This window comes from Podarcis cretensis (genome assembly GCF_951804945.1).
Source record: "Podarcis cretensis genome assembly, chromosome: 15".
NCBI classification, from domain to species: domain Eukaryota; kingdom Metazoa; phylum Chordata; class Lepidosauria; order Squamata; family Lacertidae; genus Podarcis; species Podarcis cretensis.
Genome location: NC_137185.1, coordinates 5,684,554 through 5,706,483, shown reverse-complemented (window position 1 = coordinate 5,706,483; position 21,930 = coordinate 5,684,554). Strand labels below are relative to the sequence as shown.

The 21,930-nt window shown below is 47.4% G+C and overlaps 1 protein-coding gene across 4 annotated transcripts in view; it reads left to right on the top strand.

Annotated features, from left to right (window-relative positions):
- The window catches only part of BCAS3 (BCAS3 microtubule associated cell migration factor), a 467,999-nt gene that overhangs the window by 228,503 nt on the left and 217,566 nt on the right, over positions 1-21,930 (top strand). For all 4 annotated transcript variants that reach the window (XM_079955512.1, XM_079955511.1, XM_079955513.1 and 1 more), the window contains 3 exons: positions 11,489-11,589; positions 15,279-15,475; positions 17,927-18,024. In XM_079955512.1, the coding sequence (XP_079811638.1) occupies positions 11,489-11,589; positions 15,279-15,475; positions 17,927-18,024 (396 nt within the window). The remainder of the gene's footprint in view (positions 1-11,488; positions 11,590-15,278; positions 15,476-17,926; positions 18,025-21,930) is intronic.

Sequence of the window (21,930 nt, the reverse complement as noted above, 5' to 3'; positions counted from 1 at the left end):
CTAGTCTGACCCCCTGCAATGCACGAATCTTTTGCCCAACATGGGGTTCAAGCCTGAGATTAAGTGTCTCATGCTCTCCCAACTGAGCCATCCCAGCTTCTTGTATTGAACCTCATTTTGCCCAATGTGAACTGAGAGCGGCCCATATCTGACAACCGGCATTCTCTCACAGCTATGTGTTGTGAAGAATATTCTGCCATGGTGAGCAAGGTATATTTCAGGTAACCATATCCACCTTTGCACTGAGGAAGAGGTAAGGGAGGGGAGCTCTTTTTCCCTTGCGCCACCTGTCCTCTGATCTCTCAGCAAACCAGGGGACTTAGGCTGTCTAGGTTATGAATGGCCAGTCGACGTTAATCCCAGCTAAGGTGGCTGCTTGCACATTGCCAGAAAAGGACAAAAGAGAGCACACATCTCCATACATTTTGCATATGGAGGGCAGCACATTGGCTAGACCTGCTTGAAGTTTAAGCCCTGCGGTATTGTGGAAGAAGTATGGAGAAACACATGCTATACTGGTGGCAATGTTCAGTTTTGCCCTGAATTTCTATGGCATTACTTTAAGACTATCCCTATTTGAACCAATCCCACCGTCTGCCTCTTCTGGTCTAAATAGTAGCTGTGCTTTTACAATAAGAAACTGATGGTGCTTTATCCACATTTCAACATTTTGTAACTTCTGGTAAACAACAGAGCTATGTATATGCATTGCCTTGTGTTGTCCAAGGAGAAAGCTAAATATTCATATTGTCTTGGTTCTTCCTTTTGATCTCATTTTTTTTAAGCTTGCTATGAAATGTTACCTCTAGTGAGTTTTGCTTTTGCTTCCCAGAATTAGACTTGGTTTAGATACAGTAATTAAGCCAGGCATCATCGTTGTCAAGATGGCATAGCAGTCAACATGAGCTAATTGAAAGCCTGACTTTTTACTTTCTGGACTAGATTTTAGTTCTCCTGCATATAAAGACCTTAGAATCCTTACAAAACTATAGGGTTTATTTGCTCAACACAAACTTAGAAGCAGAGGAGTTAAGAGTAGACACACTGAAATTAATGGACCCAAGTCAGTCTTGTCCATTATTTTCACTGGGGCTACTCTAAGCAGGACTCGCACTGGATACAACCCAGAGTCGGTTGCTCTAATTTCACACTTGGAAATATGTGGTGACCTGAACTGGTGAGTCAGTGAACATTGGCACCTTTGACTTGTGTCCCTTTGACGAGATTGTACCAGATTTTCAGGAACACGTTGCAGTTACGAGATGGAATGGAAAGCTGGCTCTCCAAGGGCGAAGTCTTCCTGACCACGAGTTTCAGGGCGTCTCACACCTGCGTCCACCTATGTGGCAGTTCTCCTGGGGAAAATGTTGGGGACCCACTGGTGACTTAAGCTTTGACACCATTCTGAGTGCTCACAACTTATATTCTTCAGATTACCATTCACCTAGGCATGCAGCACAGCAATAGCCAGCATTGGATATTGTTGGACTCCGATTCCCATCATGCCCAGTCAGCATGGCCAACAGTCAGAGATGATGGGAGATGTAGTACAATGACACCTGGAGGGCACCACACTGGTTATCCCCTGATGTAGACTCTTCGATTTTCAGTTTTTGCTCAGAACTAGTGTTGCGCCAAATGTCCTCTGATATCAGCGTTTGCCTTCAGTATGAGCGCATTTGCTGCAGTTGAAGGAGCTACTGAAACTGTTGAGTTCATCACTGCTTCTTTTAACCACACCTAATCTTAGATCCTATTGACGTTGTTGCTTTAGACTTGGCAATGGGAATGACATTGGCATGGAGTCCCCAGAGCTAACAGGGCTCTGTGGCCAGGAAGGAAGTTGGGGTGTCAAGGAGAACAGCACCAGAGTGATCCAAATATGTATTCGGGAAAGGGAAGCACTTTTTGGTGCTCGGGAAAGCTGGCGCGAAATGGAGGAAGTTGCTTTGGCTCAGCCCCGTTGGAAACCTTCACCTGACAAATAACTTGTAGTTGCAAAGCTCACTTCCATGGCCAGCTACAGAAGGTACACAGCCTGCAGAAGACCCCAGGGTCAAATCCCAGCACCTCCTGGTACGGCAGGGAGAGAGCCCCCTTCCAGAAATGCTGGAGAGCTGCTGCCAGTCAGTGCAGACAGTACTGAGCTAGGTGGATTGATAGTTCGACTCAGTATAAGTGCAAGTCCCTGTGTTTCACTCTGGTGAAATCAAAAGCGGTTGTCTCAATCAATCATTTCCCCGCCCCAAACACTTTCTGTGAAACCGAATGTACGGTGATTTCAAGGAGCGGAAACCTGGCCCCATGTCGCTGCCCAAGACTCCTCATATTAAGTGGTAAGGTCATTGCGATAAGCACTTCCGTGTCTTAACACAACCTTTTGCGAGCCAGCCTGCATTACCTCTCGTTTACTTGAAAGGCGTTTGTAAGTGGAAACGTCAGCGTCCACGGCCCATGGGGAAACAAAAAGGAGGGTTCCCCCTCCCTCTCCTTAAGACCTGACTGTGTTGCCCTTTTCCTGAAGACAGAGAGGTTAAGTGGTGAAAGGAAGTACAAATAATTCCTTTTGCCGAGCGTATGACAGAGCAAAATGAGTAGAAACAGGGCAGGCTTCCGTTCTTCCATCGAGCCGAACTGTCTCGGACAGGTGGAGCCTCTCTGGGGGCTCAGAAAATGCTGCCCCCCCTTGCTCTGTGCAGCCGTTTCATAAACAGACCCAACCAAGTTGTAGTCATCAACTTGGGACTGTTTATGCAGATGTGAGAAATTTGCTGCGATCTTTACATCCCTTTGTGGCTCTGGGTGTGTCCATGTTCGTTGTATCTCGGTAGTAAACACTGGTCTGTCCCCTGTGTGGCTCTCAAACCCTGGGAGTAGTTCTGAGGGCAGGAGGGGGGGGAATTAAAATAACTTTCAGATGCCTACAAACAACAATAACATGCTGAAATGGTTCTTTTTTGCTGCTCTTGCTTGGTCATCTGGAACTTCTTAAAAAAGATGGTGGTGGTTGGAGAGCGTTTGGGGAGGGGGGTTTCCATCAATGCGGAGAGGTCAGTTTTCAAAGCGGCGTGCGAGGGTTTAGCTGTGCGAGCCCTCCTGACGCTAATGGGAGTCAAACGGCTAAATCCCCGCGCTCCGCTTTGAAAATTTACTACTAAGCCTCTTGACTTCTCACTACATACTTTGATTGTAACAGTAATCCATGGTTAACATAATTTTCCCGACAATAATGTCAAACATACTTTTGAAGTCGGTGAATTATAGAAAGAAGTTACCTCTTCCGTAACTCTTTAAAGATGGCCCCATCAGGCTGATTTCACAGTAGGCCCTCGCCCCTGAGTTTATTCTCCAACACAAGAGAAGAATGCTGTTTGGATCTTTGGCTGCAGGCTCTCTGTGCTTAAAAAACCCAGCGCTACTCAGCTGCATGTTGCTCACACAGCCCCAATCTTAACAGGGGTGCCTTTCACAAGGGATGCCGTCTGTATGCCTTTTTGTACTAAATTTGGTCCTGACCTCACAAATGCTTTAAAAAAAAAGAGTGACTTGCAGAATGTGGGTAGGCCTGCACATCTTGTAACTCCCCAGCCATGTGCATTAACTGCACTGCAGGCAGGGGGTCAGCTCACTAAACACTTCTTTATTATTTATTTGATAAACTCCGAAAGAAGCTTATAACAATTTTAAAAAATGAGACCATCTCCTGCCCAAAGACTTACAATCTGAAGGACACAACACAAAAGGAAAGGGGATTGGGAGGGAGGAGGGTGGAAAGCCAACTTTGAGCACTATTTCATAGATTAAAAAGATCTTATAAAAAGGTAAAGGTACCCCTGCCCGTACGGGCCAGTCTTGACAGACTCTGGGGTTGTGCACCCATCTCACTTAAGAAGCCAGGGGCCAGCGCTGTCCGGAGACACTTCCGGGTCACGTGGCCAGCGTGACATCGCTGCTCTGGCCAGAGCCAGAGCCAGAGCCAGAGCCGCACACAGAAACGCCGTTTACCTTCCCGCTGGTAAGCGGTCCCTATTTATCTACTTGCACCCGGAGGTGCTTTCGAACTGCTAGGTTGGCAGGCGCTGGGACCGAGCAGCGGGAGCGCACCCCGCCGCAGGGATTCGAACCGCCGACCTTTCGATCGGCAAGTCCTAGGCGCTGAGGCTTTAACCCACAGCGCCACCTGCGTCCCTAAAAAAAGATCTTATAGTGTGTTCTTTTTCAGAGTTGGGAGTGGCAAAGCAAGTTTTTTGCAGCTGCTTCTGCACTGGGTGATGGATGGAACCGAGCAGGTCTCCCCCTCATGAAGATGATATCCCTGGGAAGCAGAAGGAGCAGCTTCCTAATAGCCCCGGGTCCCTTGGCGGATGGTTGAGGACAGCAAGAGCCTTCCTTCTGCTCTCCAGTCATAGAGCACCAAGCAGTTAGCGCTGGGTGTTCTTTCTGACACCGAGAGCAGAAGCAGGCTCCCTGCAGTTGCTCCTTCACTGGCCAATGGATGGGGCCAAGCTGATCTCCCCCTTGACAGTTGATAGTCATGTGCGGTGAAGGTGATTATTGATCCAGGGCCACCAGGGCCAACTTAAGACGTTTTGCCGCTTGAGGCAAAACAGAAAATGGCACCCCCTGCTGCTGCTGCTGCTGCTGCTGCTGCTCCCGCCACTGCTGCCTCATGCCTTTCCCTCCTCCTTCTCCGCCTGAGGTGTCTAGAGGCAGCCCGGGGAAGCTCTGACGTTCAATGTCGACTTAAATAATGAGATTGGTCCAAATGCGTGTGTGCATCAGGCCCTCCAGTCCTGTGGGTGAAGGCCAGTGTCTTTCCGTTTCCCGAGGAGCAAAGTTGTCAGGGAGGCTGCAAGCATCAGGAGCTCTTGGGGCTAGAAATGGGAAACTTCAGTTTTGTGGGCAGCTTCTCAGTATAGTGAGTGAGCAGAACTGCATTTCGGATTATCATCATCTTGGGCAGTGAATCAGGCTCATTCAGGTTAGCCAATGGACTTTCCTGGACAGGAAGGGCTATATGAGACTTCCTCTTTGGACTAAGACCATGTGTGATCCAAAAGGTCTTCCAGACTATCTCCTGGGTTAGCCAGTCCCTGTAGACAATAGTGAGCTAGATGGACCAATTGCCTGGCCCTCAATATAAGGCAGTTTTCCTGTGCCCCGAGTAGCTTGCCTTGCCTTGCCCAAGCTAGCTTGTTGCCCTCAGGTGTGGTGGAGGATACTATCCCATGTGGAAGCAACGTTCAGTTGCCCCTCTGGTACAGAGTGGGGTGGTGCCAATTTGCCCTTCAGCCCCAGTCTCTGTTTGATGAGGGTGTGCTTTGCCTGGTTTTATTTCAGTCTTCCCAGGTCATCATCCAATGTGAATGTCAGTGAACACACACATTCATACACATATATCCTGGATTCTGGCAATTTTGAGTCAGCAGCCCTATTGAAACAACAGCTTACTAGATACCTATATATCTATCTCTGTCCCTATTTAAGTTCAGAATGGTTCCACAACACCGAGTTTCTTCTGTGGGGGGAAGCAACACACCTGCAGTCGTCGAGAACCCACCATGTCAAAGATCTCTCTGCAGCACACAGAGATGTCTGTTTCGTAATTATACCCTGTCTGTGACTGTTCTCCTGGGAGGAATGTAATGAGAGGAAAAGGAAACCAGATCTCTGCATTGAGCTACTGATAGAAAACCTGAAAAGATTAATAATTGAGCATCTATTGTCCCCTTGTGTCGGAGGGCAAGGAAGAGCTGCAGTGGATCACACGAGCAAGATGTGCTGCTTTTAGGGATTTGGGCTGCTTTGTCATTTTTAATCGCTGCAGCACCGTGTGGTTCTGCTCCTGCAGTGATCAGGCCGCAATTCTTCAGCACCCTTTTAGCTGCTTTTTGTACCACTGATGTGGCTTCTGTGCTTTCTTTTCATAAATCCAGATAAATAAAAAAATACATCGGAAAAAAGATCCCAAAGATAAGAGCATCAGAAGAGCCTTGCTAGATCACATAATCTAATCCAGGATCCAGCAGCCTCTAATGCATTGCAGAAAGAGGAGGAACAGCATCACTTAAAAAAGAGAGCAGAGGGGACAGATTTTGCATAGAATTTGCATATCCTGATTTGTAAGTACTGATAGGGATGTAGGAAACTGACTTACCCTGAGTCAGGCCACTGGTCCTTCTAGCTTAGTGTTGACTGGTGTCAGCAGAGGACACTCCCAGACCTACCTATTGAACCTGGGACCTTCTGCACGCGGGCAGATGATCTGCCACCAAGCTAAGACCCTTTGCCAGATCTCTAAATCAGGCATAGGCAAACTTGGCCCTCCATATGTTTTGAGACTACAGTTCCCATCATCCCTGACCAATGGTCCTGTTAGCTAGGGATGATGGGAGTTGTAGTCCCAAAACATCTGGAGGGCCGAGTTTGCCTATGCCCGCTCTAAATGCAAATCTCCAAATATTTAAATAGCCATGCAATGCATCACAGCATAGTGGGGAAGGCTATGTTCAGGGGATCTCTGTGCCTGCTCGTTCTGCTCTCCAGGTGCTGTTGATGATTCAGGGCGCCTCCTGCTGCTCTGCCTCCTTTTGGTTCTTTATTTTAAAACTGGACTTGGGCTGGGTAGCCCTTCCATGACAGGGCTGTTCCTCCATAGAGTAGGAAACATGACCACGCTAGAAGAGCAGCCTGCACAAGCCAAGGTAGCCACTGTGGGGTCCCACTCGCACCCCAGTCCTGCTGACTTTGACAAAGTGAATTCTGTTTGGCCCCCTCCCCCCAATAAAAAAAATGGTGTTGAATATCAAGCTTGCCTCCAAGCGCCTGAGTTGTTAAAAAGTATGCATTTCTCCAGGTCAGCCATGAGCCAGCAGGAAAAACAAAGCCCTCATTCACACAAACAGCAGATGTGACATTAAAGCCGTTCCTGGACTGAATGCTAGTGACGGCCCTGCCCTGTCATCTTCAACTCTCTGAACTAAACTATTCACCCTCCTGGTTGTTGGCCTGGCTCAAGCAAATAGCAGATGAGATGGCAAAAGTTCATTGCTGGCAGGGTGGGTGCGGGATCACATGGTTTGGAGGCTACCCCATGAGCAGAAAAGGATCTGCATATAGAAAAGCAGCCGCTCAGTGATCTGAAGATGGCACAATAGAATTGCCATTGTCTATGATGTGCACACTAATTTTTGTTTCTGCCCTGGTATCCTTTGTGATGGCACAGGTGTTTTGAGCATGGTAAAACCTCCGTAGCCCCACCTCCTTTGAATAGCCCCACCCATTCCTTGGCCATGTGTGGCCAAAGCTGCCTTAACTTGTGTGTGTGGATAGATAGATAGATAGTTACATATAGATAATGCAAAGCGGCTTCTTAATGTACATTCTAATTACTAATACCAGACTCAGGCACTGAGTTATTAGCAGCTTTGCATAGCCAAAACGATGCTTCTGGGACACAAAAGGGAGAATAGCAACATGTTCGAGGGAACCCAACTGTTTGCAGCCCAGTGTATACTGAGCATGCTTAGTAACCACAGAATGCTGAATTGTGGGGGTAATGGAAATCAGGGTGAATGAGATGGAATGGAGTATCCCGAAAGTGGGTGTGTGGTTGGATGACTGGCTGGAACAGAGAAACGGGAGCATGCCACACTGTGACCTCTTGCTGCTGGGTCTCTACTTGTCGTTTGAAACTGGAACCACAAGAATCAGTAGTGTTATCTGCAGTCTCTCCCCCCCCCCTTTTTTTTTTTGCTATGGCAGAGAAGGCTATTGGATTTGGAGGAGACAGGGCAGTACAGCAGCAATCAAAAGGAGAGAGAGGGAGAATTTTGGCTGTGGTTGTAAGCACACTTACTTGAAATCAATGGGGGCTACTTTCAAGTCAGCTTGGCTCTGGGCTCTTGGTCTTTCAGTGTTACAACAGAGGAGACCAGCTGATGCGGAGAGCCTAGAACCAGTTGTAGCTAACATTAAGATTTGCAAGTAATTAACAACAACAACGCACGTAGTGTATGGATTTATAGAGGCGCCAACATCTATTTACGGTCCTATATGTGTCTCTTTCCCATTATTAACTAGTTTACAGGACCGTTATAAAAAATGGGAGTGGGCAGAAACTTCACACGTCAAAGTTACCCCTGAAGCAACATTTCCCTCGTTCTTTCCCCACTCTTCCGCCCCCCCTTTTTCTTCACAATATGCAGAGTCTAAAGCTGGTTCATTTATAAATTCTTTGTGCTTTTTAGTTCTAATTGACACAAGTGGGACCTGCACTTCGGCAAAACGTTGCAGTATTTTCTCATCCCCTGACAAGGGCCTTCCTCTGAGATACTGTAAGCTTTGAGGGTCCCTATGTGCCACCTCTGGCTTCTCTTCAGATCGTATAAATCTTTCGCCTGTGTGCCACCTCACAACAACACCCCCAGTCCCCATGTTTCCCTGTCTTTCTTTTCCAGCGGATGCAACGTCTTGTTCACAGATGACAACAAAATGACAGGAATAAAACCAGTTAGAAAAATACAGCTACCTGTAGACAAAATACATAGCAAAACAGCTCCGTTAAAACATCCGTAATTGAAATATATAATAAACACTCGCATTAAAACAGCATCATGGTTAAATTAGTTATACCACGTGAGGCCATTGGCCCGTTTAGCTCAGTACTGTTTACCCTGACGGACAGCAGCTCTCCCAAGGCTTTCAGGCAAAGAGCCTTTCACAGCTCTTCCTTGACATGCTGGGCATCGAACCCAAGAAGTTCTGCATGCCAAGCAGGTGCTCAACCCCTGAGCTACAGCATCTTTTATGATCTTAAAAGATCTGTGTCCCTTAAGAAGCAATGTCAAAAAGGACTCGAGGTTTACAGCCCATTCCCTCCCTGCAAGAAGACAGATTTTGAAGCCTCTACTCTTTCCTCAACAGGACAGGCACTGACCGTACCGTAAGCTCACTTGACACTCAATTTAATGACCCAGGGAGAATCGGCTGGGAGCCAACATTAAAACTTCCCTCTTTTCCCACAGCCCCATCATTCTCTAATCCCGATCTTTCCTCGTTCTGGCAACCCATTCATGTCCCCCGGTATTCCCACACACATTACGTCGCCCTGAATTCCGGACGTCCCCAGACGGCGGACAAATCCCCTGTCCCCCGAGGTGTCCTGATTAGAGGCAGGGTGGGGAGGCTCCTCGCGGCTGTATTCTTTCGGTTATAGATTTCACTTAACGGTGATAAAATATGGCTGTTTGGCAAAACAGCTGCTGCTGAGATGTAAATCATCTGCTCCCACCTGCCAAAAAGATCTCGGCCAACTTAATTGTCAAGGCAGCTTCAAATAAGTTGCATTAACGTCAAGGCGGCTTGATGGTTACGACTCCCTAGGCCAGGGGAGAAGCGCTGTGCTTACGAGGGCGGCCTGCCCAGCACTGCCCGAGGAGGCGGTTTGTCACTGCGGCTTAGCTTGGCTCCTGCGTCTCCTAAAGTGGACAGTTTCTGAAAACTTTGCGGCGGGCACTGTATCGTTGACGGTGGCGCTTGTCAAGGGGTGAGACGGCTCTGGAGCTGTCAGGTTTACTTGAAGCTGTTTCGCCATGCTCCTTTGTCACTGCCAGCTGGAAGACACAAGCAGCTAGTTTGAACGGGAACAGAGGAAGCTGCCATATACCCCATCCAAATGCCTTGGTCCATCTAGGGCAGCATTGTCTACTCTGACTGGCAGCAGCTCCCTAAGATTTCAGACTGGGAGTCTCCGAGAATTCAGTCAGAGGATGTTCCCAGCTGTATCTGAAGATGCCAGGGATTAAACCAGAGATGTTCTGCATGCAAAGCAGCAGTGATAGACCTACATTTTGGGGGGCTCTGTAGCTTGAACTGTCATAGGGGCCCCTTCACAACCGGAAATGAGTTCTGGGTATGACCTGTTATCTTCTTCAATGGGGTTGTTCCATGACAAATCACCACACCTTTAAAACACATGTGCTACTCACTTTGGGGTTGTTGAAATATATACAACAACAAAATCATCAATTTGAGCCATATGACTCAAATTGGGTCTACTAGACTCCAAAAAAAATTAAGCAACGTGGAATAAAGTTGCTTCTGGGGCGCCTCTGGAATGAGGGGCCCTGAAACATAAGCGCCCTTAGTTTCAGAGCAGATCCACCCCTGCAAAGTAGATGCTCTTCCACTGAGCAATGGCTCTTCCCCTAAAGTGAACAGAGAAAACGGTAAGCAAAGTTACAGACACATTGCACTGTAGAGTGGTATGTGGAAAAACAGAAAAAAATATACTTTTGATGCTGATTGGTTTATATTTATTGATTTTATTAACTGTCGCCCAGAGGAACCTAGACTCCCTGTAACTCATACACCTTTTCGGCTTATTTATTTAACTTAACATGCTGCAATTATTTTCTGCCTTATGCACATCACAAGTGCAATTTTACTTTGTACCTGGTGACCAGGACCTAACATTTGTTGTTTGTATTGGTTCATGCTATTCTTAAAGTTAATTATATTATATTTGAAAAGTTAACAGACACATTTTGTCCACCTAGCTCAGTACTGCTCTGCCTATCCTGAATGACAGTGGCTCTCCGGGGTTTGAGACAGGAAGTCTCTCCCAGGGCTTCAGACAGGGATCTCTCCCAATCCCTGAGGCCAGGGATTGAACCTGGGACCTTCTGCATGCAGAACAGATGCTCTACCACTGAGCCGCAGTCCCTTCCCTCTTTGTTTGCTTGTGATGTCCAAACCAAAACTAAGTATTGGTTAATTTCTAAGTGTTTAAAGTGCTGGGCTTTACACTTAACCTGGAAATTAGTCTGTTTGGCCAGCATCTCCCATTAAAAGGATCGGGTAGCAGGTGATGGGAAAGCCTCTTATCTGCTTAGGTGTGTGGCATCTCTGTAACACTCAAAGTTGTCAGCTCCCTTTAACCATAGTACCTATACTGAACTGCAGGGGTGAGGAGCAATACATCTTTGGACACCAGATGCCAAGGACTTGCAGTGATGGAGATCTGTTGCTTTCATTTCCTGCTTGGGGGCTTTTCACAAGAATCTGCTTGGCCAAAGTTGGAAGCAGGATCCTGCATGAGATGGTCCATAGTTCTGATACAGTGGGCGCTGCTTGTATTTTCATGGAGGGTAAGACAACCAATGGCCACTAGCCAAGATGGCAATGCTTTGCCTCTACGGTCGGAGGCAGGAACACTTCTGAATACCAGTTGCTGGAAATGGCAGGAGGGAAGAGTGCTCTTGTGCTTAGGTCCTGCTTGTGGATTTCCCAAAGGCATCTGGTTCTGTGAAAACAGGATACTGGACCATTGGCCTGATTCAGCAGGCTTTCCTTATGGTTTCTTACACACCGTTCCCAAGATGTCTCGCACCTAGGCTCCGCCTGAGCTACAGAACTATGCCATGCGTCTTCTGGACATTATTTTGACCCTCTCTCATTCCTTTACCCTTTCTCTTTTTTTACACAGTGGTTCCTCTGGGAAGTCCAGGACCGATCACACGGCACGAATCTTACGACAGCTTAGCATCAGACCACAGTGGGCAAGAAGATGAAGAGTGGCTTTCTCAGGTATAGATATTGCAGGTGGTGTGCATGGTCCCAGGGCGAGGGCAAGGGACCTGTGGCCCTCCAGTCGCTGTCAGATTTCATTTCCCACCAGCCCCAGCCACATAGGCAATAGTCAGAGGTGATGGGAGTTGGAGTCCAGCAACCTCAGGAGGGCCACAGGTTTCCCACCCTTTCTTTAGGTTGGCTACATTGCTGGGATGTTTGTGTGATTAAAGTTGAGCCCGGATTGGACCTGTCTGTCAGGTCCTCAGTGAAGTTTGATAACATATGGGTGCTCATTGGAGGAACACCCACCATGTTGCTTTTTGCCACACAATCACAGAATGCCCTCTGCATTGCAGAGCTGGTGGATCAGGATCTTTGGGTGGAGCTCTAGGGGATTTGGACGAGAACCACAAGTAGTGTGTATCCTGCAGAAAAGTGTACATAATAATGCATATATTTCTGAAAATAACGTTTAAAATGACACTGTTTTACGAGACATTTCTTTACGAAAAATGTGTGTATTAGGCCAGCTTGCATACAATCATGTGTATATTAGAATAAATTCATGCAAATGAATTTTCATGAGGAATATCTCAAACTAATGCGGAAATGTGAGGAACGGAAGACTGGAAAAATCAGAAATTGACAGGTTTGCCCATCCCTAGGCTGTGTTGATTTAACTACAGGTATCCAACACCTAGGAGCTAATAGCAACAGAGTGAAAATCCCCAAGCAAAGATTCAAAGCAGCAAAATGGAGCCCACGTGCCTGGTTGTACTCCAGTGGGTCCTGTTCATTGCTTTCTGGTGACTGCCAGTGTTTGCCACGTTTCAGACATTCACCGAATTCCTCAAGCATGCATGCGAGTGCTGATGGCCAACAAATTCCGGACACCCACTGGAACATGACTTATATTGTAAAGCAAAAACACACACACACAAAAACCCAGCAGAAGTCTTTTGGGGCTGCTCAAGGGGTAATCAGGAGTACTCTGGTTATTTTTGTTAAGAGCGATCTCGGAGCACAAAAGGCGCGCACGATCCCTGAGCCAGCCACTTTAGATTAGAAGCCCCGCCATGCATGTGTCTTTTTCCAGACGAAAGTGTTGCCATTCGCAGTAACAGCATGCAGTGAAGAAACCCTGCCCTGTGCTTCCACTTCTCAATTAGAAGAGTGGGTAATGCGTGCTGTCATTGGGAAGTACATACAATATGTTTGTCCTGCGCTCGGCGGGGGAGTGAATGGGAACATCTGGCTTGTACCCTTGGTGAAATTGCAGAGGCATCTGTTTACCTCTCGGGCTCTGCGGCGCTGATGGTTTCGAGCTTAAAATATACAGAATGCTTTAGTCGTGGCCTAATTTACATAGCGGCGCAAACGAGCTGCCTGCATCAGGCAGACAGCCTGAGCTACCCCCACGAGAAGGGGAAATGCGGATTGAGAACGGAGCAGCCTGTGTGCTCGTCTTCCTAGGCTGGGAAAGAATCGCCCAACAGCAAGACTGTGATAAAGGCGGGGGGGGGGGATACTTGTTATAACACTCACAAGTCACCTGGAGCACTGAAATTTGAGCATCAGTAGAGACAATGCAGCAGCCAAGGAATCGTATCTCTACAAATACGAAGCCAGCGTTGTGGGGAATGAAAATGACTTTGGAAGGCCACATTCTGTGTCGATTTAGATTTGGGGGCCTCGTCTTTCTGCCTCCCCCAAGCAAAGCAGCTTTATTCTTCTATGATGTTGGAACCTGTAGTCTTCAGAAAACTCCTTTTACTTTCTTGCGTGCAAGATTGTTAAACTCTTTTTTTTCCTTTTTTTTTTTTTGCTCTCCACTTCGCTTTGGTCTCCGAATCTGATGTTGTTGCTTTTCTGTCATTGGGTTGTTTTTTGTGTGGCGGTGGCATTATTTTAACTTCACTTTATAATTCATTTCTTTATTGAACAACTTCTCTGTTTTCAATCCTGCCCTTCATCGTCGATTCTGTGGCAGTTTGTTTCCAACAGTCCAGAACGTAATAAAATACTGTTGATGCTGTAAAGCTCAAAAAACAGTAAAATAATAAAGCAGTAAAAAAGCAGTGCATGGAAGTGCTTGGAAATACCTTTAAAAGACATGAATTAAATAAATAAATAAAGCCTCTGAAGTAAAGACAATTCCCCATTTATGTGGAGGTTACCTTCTGAGGCACCACACATTTAAGTGAAATCATGGGTATTGGGAACACAATTGAAAAAGCCTGAAAACACCCTCTAAACCTCCTTTCTCAAACTCCAGCTCTCCACAGGCCTCAAAGGTTGGCGCAAGGGCTCCTGGGATTGCACTTGCAAAGGCTCATGGGATTGGCAGGTGCAGCTTTCGCACCATTTTTGCTGTTTTGCATTCTTTTAGGGCCGCTTTTGCCCCTCCCAGTACGTTTCCGAGCACGATTCAAAGTGTTGGTGCTGACCTTTAAAGCCCTAACCGGCCTCGGTCCAGTATACCTGAAGGAGCGTCTCCACCCCCATCGTTCTGCCCAGACGCTGAGGTCCAGCGCCAGCCGAGGGCCTTCTGGCGGTTCCCTCATTGCGAGAAGCAAAGCTACAGGGAACCAGGCAGAGGGCCTTCTCGGTAGTGGCACCCGCCCTGTGGAACGCCCTTCCAGCAGATGTCAAAGCGATAAACAACTACCTGACATTCAGAAGACATCTTAAGGCAGCCCTGTTCAGGGAAGTTTTTAATTTGTGATATTTTAGTGTATTTTTGGTTTCTATGGAAGCCGCCCAGAGTGGCTGGGGAGGCCCAGCCAGATGGGCGGGGTATAAATAATATATTATTATTATTATTATTATTATTATTATTATTATTATTATTATCATCATCTTTGTGCCACTTCCGGGTTCATGGCGGTGCGTGCAGTCGCGGTTGTACATGCCTTGAACATGCGTAATTGAGGAGTTGCCTGTATAACAAAATTGTCTCCAGGCAGGTTTCCCTAAGGAAGGACTTCCACAGATGGGGTGGATCAGCATAAAATGCCCCCCTCCCTGGGCAGGGGCATGTTGGAGAGAGTTTGGGCAGATGACTACTGTATGTGGTCAGGTTCATAGGAGATCATAGGAGATCCCTTTAGGGCAGCCTCCCCGAACTTCTGTTTTGGCATTTCCCACAGCGATCTTCACTGATCATTGTAGTGTATCCCTAATAATTAATATTATATGACTCTAAAATTATTGTATGATCTGAGAAGGTTGTATAATCTTAGAAGGGGACGCTGTTGTGAGGGGCATGTCCGTGACTGTCTTGAAGTGACCCTGCACTTCTGAATTTGACACTACACTATTGAGGGGAGTGGGGTGTTTTCCTTTTTAGATGAAAGCAGATGATGGAACTAGATGGTATGTCAGATGCAAGGCTGCTGCTGAAAACAGCATCCCCTTGTTCTCCCTGAGTACATAGAGGGTCCACTGAGCTCCTTTGGCTGTTGCATCACAAGACTATGTCAGACTGTTAAGAAATCTGCCCTGCAGGAGCACTCAACACAGGGCTGCCATTTTATTGCAATTCTTTCCTGAGATCTTTAGGAGACTCTGAACCCAACAATTCAGTTATTGCATGGAGCAGGTGGGGGATATAGACAGAACCTCCTGATAAAGGGGTTACAGGACGTAGTTGCATCACAGCCATTAAGCACTACTTTAACCCTGTTTGGATGCTCCCCTTCTAGGTTGAAATTGTGACTCACACCGGACCTCACCGGCGCCTGTGGATGGGCCCGCAGTTCCAGTTCAAGACCATCCACCCCTCAGGCCAAACCACAGTCATCTCATCCAGCTCTTCAGTGCTCCAGTCACACGGTCCTAACGATACCCCACAGCCTCTCCTGGACTTTGATACAGATGACCTGGATCTCAACAGTCTCAGGTTAGAGAGAGAGAGAGACAAAAACACTATTCATTTTGCATTTCCTTGGTTGTTTAACCTCTGGCCATACACAACCAGCTGCTGACTGACAAAAGTGATTCTGTCGCATACAAATGTGGGCCGAATCCCATCAAGCCAGTCTGCTGAGGGCTGTGTTGGCAATGGGTCTTGTAACTGGCCCCAATTGCCGAGTGAGGGGCAAAGTCCCCTCCATTTGGGCACAGCAGCTGAGCACAGTGGCTCAGTCACTTCCATGCAGTGGTGGCTCATGTTCCATAATAATCAAAATCAAAACAATACTTTTATTTATATTCCACCCATCTGGATGGGTTCCCCCAGCCACTCTGGGTGGCTCCCAACAAAATGTTAAAAACACTATAAAACATCAACCATTAAAAACTTCCCTGTGCAGGATTGCCTTCTCGTATCTTCTAAAAGTCGTATAATTGTTTATCTGTTTGACATATGATGGGAGGGTATTCCACAGGGTGGGTGCCATGGCCAAGACGGCCCTCTGCCTGGTTCCCAGTAACTTCACTTCTCACAATGAGGGAACCGGCAGAAGGCGCTCATAGCTGGACCTCAGTGGCTGAACAATGAGGGCAGAGATGTTCCTTCAGGTCTACTAGTAAGATGCAGGGAGCCCAACAATGGCTGAGCCAGAACCAATGACAGGAAGAGGCAACTAATTCTAGTTTTACCCCATGATCTTTTCTGATGAGTTCTACAAGGGGCAACAATGAGACTGAGGAAACTGACGGTCAGTGCCACCTCCTTGACTGGTTGTAAGTAAGGGGACAGGCAGATGGCAGCTGGCTGAGGGCAGACTGAGCTTGGTGGGGCTGTGCGCCATTTCCCCCGTATGGACCAGCCTCCGCTGCTCTGGTACTCAAGCTGAACTGAGGAATGCCTTGAATAACCTTCTCGTGTATAAAACACATAGTTTTTCATTATTTTTTTTATTACCGGGCACAGCTAAATCATATGGTAGAAATATGCTCCTTTGCCAGCAGCGATAACATCCCGGGATAACAAAGCAGAAGCGAACGCTGGTTCACGGCTTCTGTTCTTTCTTAGAGTGACTCATAACCTGAGTGGAGAAGAACATCGCTTATTTAACCTCACTTGTACTCTCTGGTTTTCTCTACCCCATTCTAATGCATTTGGATTGATATGGATATATAAAATCGTAAAAGCAGGCAGGACGGATCTGTTGAGAGTGTGCTGAAGGCAGACTTGGGCAGGAGCAGGAGGCAAACCGTTCAACTGAGCCGCTAGCACAATCCAATGGGAACATCTCCTGCACAAAACAGAGAAAGGTCCCCCCCCCATAATACTAGGACTCTGGGGCACCCAAGGAAGCTAGTTCCCATTAAGAGGCAGTGATGGCTACCAACGTGGATGATCTTAAAAGAGGATTAGACTAATTCATTGAGGACAAGGCTATCAATGGCTACCAGCCATGATGGCCATGTTCTGCCCCCACTGTCGGACAGTATGCCTCTGAATGCTAGTGGCCGGGAATCACAAGTAGGGAGAGTGCCGTTGCACTCAGTTCCTATGTTCAGGCTTCCCGTTAAGGTATCTGGTTGGCCACTAAGAACAGGCTGCTGGATTAGAATGGCCACTGGCCTGATCCTGCAGATGCTTCTTATGTTCTTCCAGAGAATGGGAACTACACCAGAATAGGAGCCAGGCAGTTTCAATTCATTTTGGAAAGGACTTCCTAATGGATTGTTCTGCAGGATAATTAGTCTGTGAATGGTGCCATATTTCTTTCTTTGTTACATTCATACCCCACCTTCCCTCTCCTTTCAAGCCCTCCCCTTTCTCCTCACAACAACCCTGTGAGGTAGCTGAAGATCAGAGACAGAGAAAGAGACAGACAGACAGACAGACAGGGAATGAATGAATGAATGATGTTCAGGCTCATTCAATTAGCTTTGTGACACCCCCCCCCCCCGTCCTAGTTCCTCAAGGGCTAAGGAATCTGGTGCCCTCCCAAGGTTGTTGAACTCCAATTCACTTCCGCTCCAGCCAGCATGGCTCAGGGTCAGAGATTACGAGGGCTATATTCCAACAACACTTGGAGGGCCACAGGTTCCCCACCCCTGGCTCTAACCACAGCACCAGAATGGCTCTCCATAGGGTGTTTCCATCCTGAGCATGAAAACATCTTGAGCCTTCCCAGGTTGTACAAACAGACTTTCTGAGGAAAAAGTGCCTCTGTGTATGAGCCAAGCTCTGCTGAGACACCACAGCTGTCCTCTGTGCATCTGGGGTTACACAGTCCGGCTCTTTCTGGTAATGGGCGCAACCACAGACAACCAGCACTTCTCTCTTTCTGGCTTGCTGCACTTTTCTGACTTGCTACCCTTTCTACATTGCTATCCTTTTTCCCTCAACAAACCGGCATTTACATCTAGCCACCTGTTGCACTTTGCATTGCAGGATCCAGCCTGTTCGCTCTGAACCCGTTAGCATGCCAGGGTCGTCACGTCCAACTTCTGATCGCCGAGGAATTTCAACAGCGGCCGATACTACCTCAGGTAGGGAACGTTCCTATGAATGGACATGCATGGTCTTCTCAAGGGTGCCTGTTATCAGTTGTGCGCTGACTTACTGCTCCTCAACCTTTCGTGGCTGTAGAGTGAACTTGGAAGAGTTGTTTCCCGCCCTCCGGGTGATAATATTGTGAAAGACAAGAAGCTTTGCTTTCACTGATGAATGAAGGTGTATGGTAGTGCAGGGATGAAGGTGAGACTGAGGCAGGTGCTAGGAGCCATGTTTGTGACCATGTGACTGGAGGGCAGTGCCCGATTGGTGGGCAGGACTCCCTGGGACGTTTTGACGGAGCTATGGCCGCCACCACAACTTTCAGGGCAGAATTAGCTTGGTCTGTTTCCCCCTTCCTGGGTCAGGAGTAGTTGTCATCTTTTGGAAGCGGAATGAAAGCGGGGGTGGTTGTGATCAGTCAGCCAGGTCCTGATCAACACCTGATTGACTTAAATACAGAGCTTGGTTGGAAAAGAGTGATGTCGTCTCCTTACGTCTTATTTCATTTCATCTCTAAAGCAGAGGTGGCTGATCAGATGATGTTAGACTGCCGCTCCCATTGTCTATGCTGGCTGGGCATGATGGGTATTGTAGTTCAGCAGCATCTGGAGGGCTACACATTACGCACCCGTGCTATAAAGTTACTTCTACAATATATGGAGAATGGATGGAATAGACAACACCTTTGCCTCTCCTTTTTTTGTGTGTGTTTCCCCCTATCATTCTGAGACAGGGTCTCTCCAGCCATCCTTTCCTATTGTGCATTCATGATGATTTGTGCTTGTGGCAGTTTCAGGGTGGTTATATGCAGTCTCACCTTCACTGTTGTTTGCACCTGCAAACATTTCAAGGCAGACATCCTGTTACGCTTCCAATCAGTGGATGACTTCCTGCTGAAATCCTGCAACTTTTTATACTGAAAATGCTTGTGGGTGTTGTTGTTTCTGGGGTGTCCTGCTTTTGTTGCAATAGGACAATAACACTGAGGCAGCATTGCGGAAAAAATAAAGCAGAGTGATGTGTGGATGGTCCAGGATAAATCCACCGCTCATGTACCCCTAAATAAACCACCAATCTGGAGTGGCCCTTAGCCAGAAACCAGTTGTTAACAATTTGAGCACAATGCCTGTAGTTGTATGAAGCAGAGAAAAGATACATATTTAAATACATATTATTTAAAACCGAGCTGTTGACCTCCTCTCGTAGTAAATGCTGTGTTCTGTTCCCTCCCCTTTTTAATTTCTTAACCTGATCCTAGCAACTCTTCCGTGTCTCAGTGCTGTGGTTGCTCTTAATGTCTTCCATAGTGTTATGAGCAGGATGCTCTCTGCCTGAATTTGGTCTCACTCTGCCCAGGTTCAGTGCATGAGAGAGCTTGTGGGATAGGTCAGCCCCGGACCAGCTTCCATGATTCGTGGCAGCGCCTTTACCATATTCGTCCAGAGAGAAGGACAGCACAGCCTTACATTTTAATTCAGCTGTATAGCTTTCGAAGGGTTCAGCACCGCCGGATTTTCTCCAGCAAAATCTCTCACAAGTGGAGTTATTAAACACACAGCATTAGCAAAAACACTTGGGGCTTGAGGAGGATTTTAATCTTTAGTGATTCGGAAATCCCTGGAGACTGCTGATTGGATTGAGGTTTAAACTGTCAAAGGAAACTGAAACACATAGAGAAAATTGATTTGTGAAAGTTGTTTAAAGGGGAGTGGAGGGGGGGCTCCCAATCCCCCCTCCTCTCCTCTCTCTCTCTCTCCTTTCTATAGAAGCAAAGTTTTAATCCAGGCATCACACAAGCTGCCAAGTGTATTTATTGAAATGTTTTAATAATTACTTTTTAGTCTAGTGTTTTGAATCGTGAATGGCCTAACCGTCTGGGCAGCTGCTCTAAGCCGGCAGCTCACGGGATAAGGTGCGAGTTACACAATGGACATTGGTGTCGTTGTAGTTCAGGGAGGAGGGACATCAGGCCCAGAGTCTGAATGTAGCCTCCCAGGATTTGGCCCTCAAGGCTCCCTCCAGGCCACACTCTTCACTGCCCTTTCTTGACAACCTTCTTCAGTCAGAACATAAGAAGAGCTCTGCAGCTGGATCAGGCCAAAGGGAGCCCATCTAGCACAGCATCCTGTCCTCACAGTGACCAGCCCAGTGGCCCCATGGGAAGCCCACAAGCAGAACCCGAGCACAAGAGCGATCTCTGCTACTGTGGTTTCTTGCTACTGGCATTCAGTCCTTTACCGCCACCGGCAGTTGCAATTTTCAAATGATTTATGTGCAGAAATGCCACTATTCCTTTGAGGATCTCTTGCACCACTTTCAAGCCTAACTGGCTTGCCTTATTGTTGGAATATGCTTCATTTTAAGGTGCCTGAATTTCCCACCCCTAAAAAACCAAAAAAAAACCCCAACATAGGATGAAATTTGACACCCATTGACACTTTGTAGACCCATGCTACAAAGCTGGATCTGTGCATGCAACAGAAGGAAGGGAAAACTCACCAAGAACCAGAGGTGTACCTAGGCTCTCTTACGCCCTTGGCAGGAGCTGCATTGACAGCATCCCTTGCACCCTTGGCAGTCACCAGCTCCCTCCATCTTTCTTCACAATATTTGCGTCCCCCCCCCCCGTCTGCGTCCTTGGTAGGCGCCATCTGGGCTGATTCCTAGGTATGCTCCTGCCAAGAACCCTTTGGTTTGATCTCCTGATGCAGGGCTGGGGCACCGGTGGCCTTCTGGATGATATGGTTGGACTCTGACCCCCAGCCAGCATTGCCAGTGGTAATGGATGATGGGAGTTGGAATCCAATGACATCTGGAGGGCCAGTGCTCCAAGAAGTAACATTCCCTTCTGTGTGGGAGAGGTGGCAGAACACCTTTCTTTAGAAGAGGCAGTTCCCTCTGAGTTAGGACTATGTCCTTTGGAGCAGTGGGTTCAAAACCTGCGGTCCTCCAGCCCCAGCCAGCATGACCAGTGCTCAGGGATGGTGGAAGCTGGAGTCCAGCCATGTCCGGAAGGCCACACATTCCCCAGTTTTTTGAAATACAAGGAACTGAAATAATTGCATCTGTTTAGCACTGCCTGCATTCTACCTTCCTCAGTTCAATGTCATGTCTAGGGGTTTTTTTTGGGGGGGTGGGTGTGGCCAAGATGCCATGGGAGAGGAATTCTTCCTCATCCTCTCTGTTGCAGATGATCATTCACTCACCCAAAGCACCGTGGCTCAGTGGTAGAACATCTGCTTTGCTTGCAGAATGACCCGGTTTCAATCCCCACATCTCCAGGACCCGTGCTTGAAACCCTGGAGAGTCGCTGCCAGTCAATAGGGCCTGACTCAGTATAAGGCAGCTTCCTATGGTCCTCCCCCCCCACCAACCCTTGATGCTTACTGAAAGGCAGCAAATTGGTTAAGCAGAGCTTTGAATAGAAGCTTCTTGATTGCAAATGGCATTCCTCCACTGTGTAACATCATGTTCTACTGTAAATATTCCAGCTTCCTGCTGAGATTGCCAAACGGACCTCCAAAAATGGCCCTGTGTTCCTCGCAATGACCAATTTATTGGAAAATGCATTGTGTCCCCGCCACACACACTTCTTTATTCTATTTGTAAAGGTTTGTGGAGGGTTAATAGGTCATAAATTTTTACTACCCATCCCAAACCAGGAAGTGATTCTTCTCTTATGGCCCGTTGCGTCCTGAGTCTCTTGCGCTCTTCTAAAGATGCTTATCTGGCTCTTTGATTGCCTGTTGCTCGGAGATACGGCTCCAGTGGCGCCTTCCCTTATCAAGGCCCATCGCTTGGTCTTCCCATCAGAAAGTTGCAAGTGTGTGTTTTTCATCTTTAATTGATCTTACAGCACATTTTATAGCCTTCGCTTTTCCCTCTCCCCCCCCCCCACA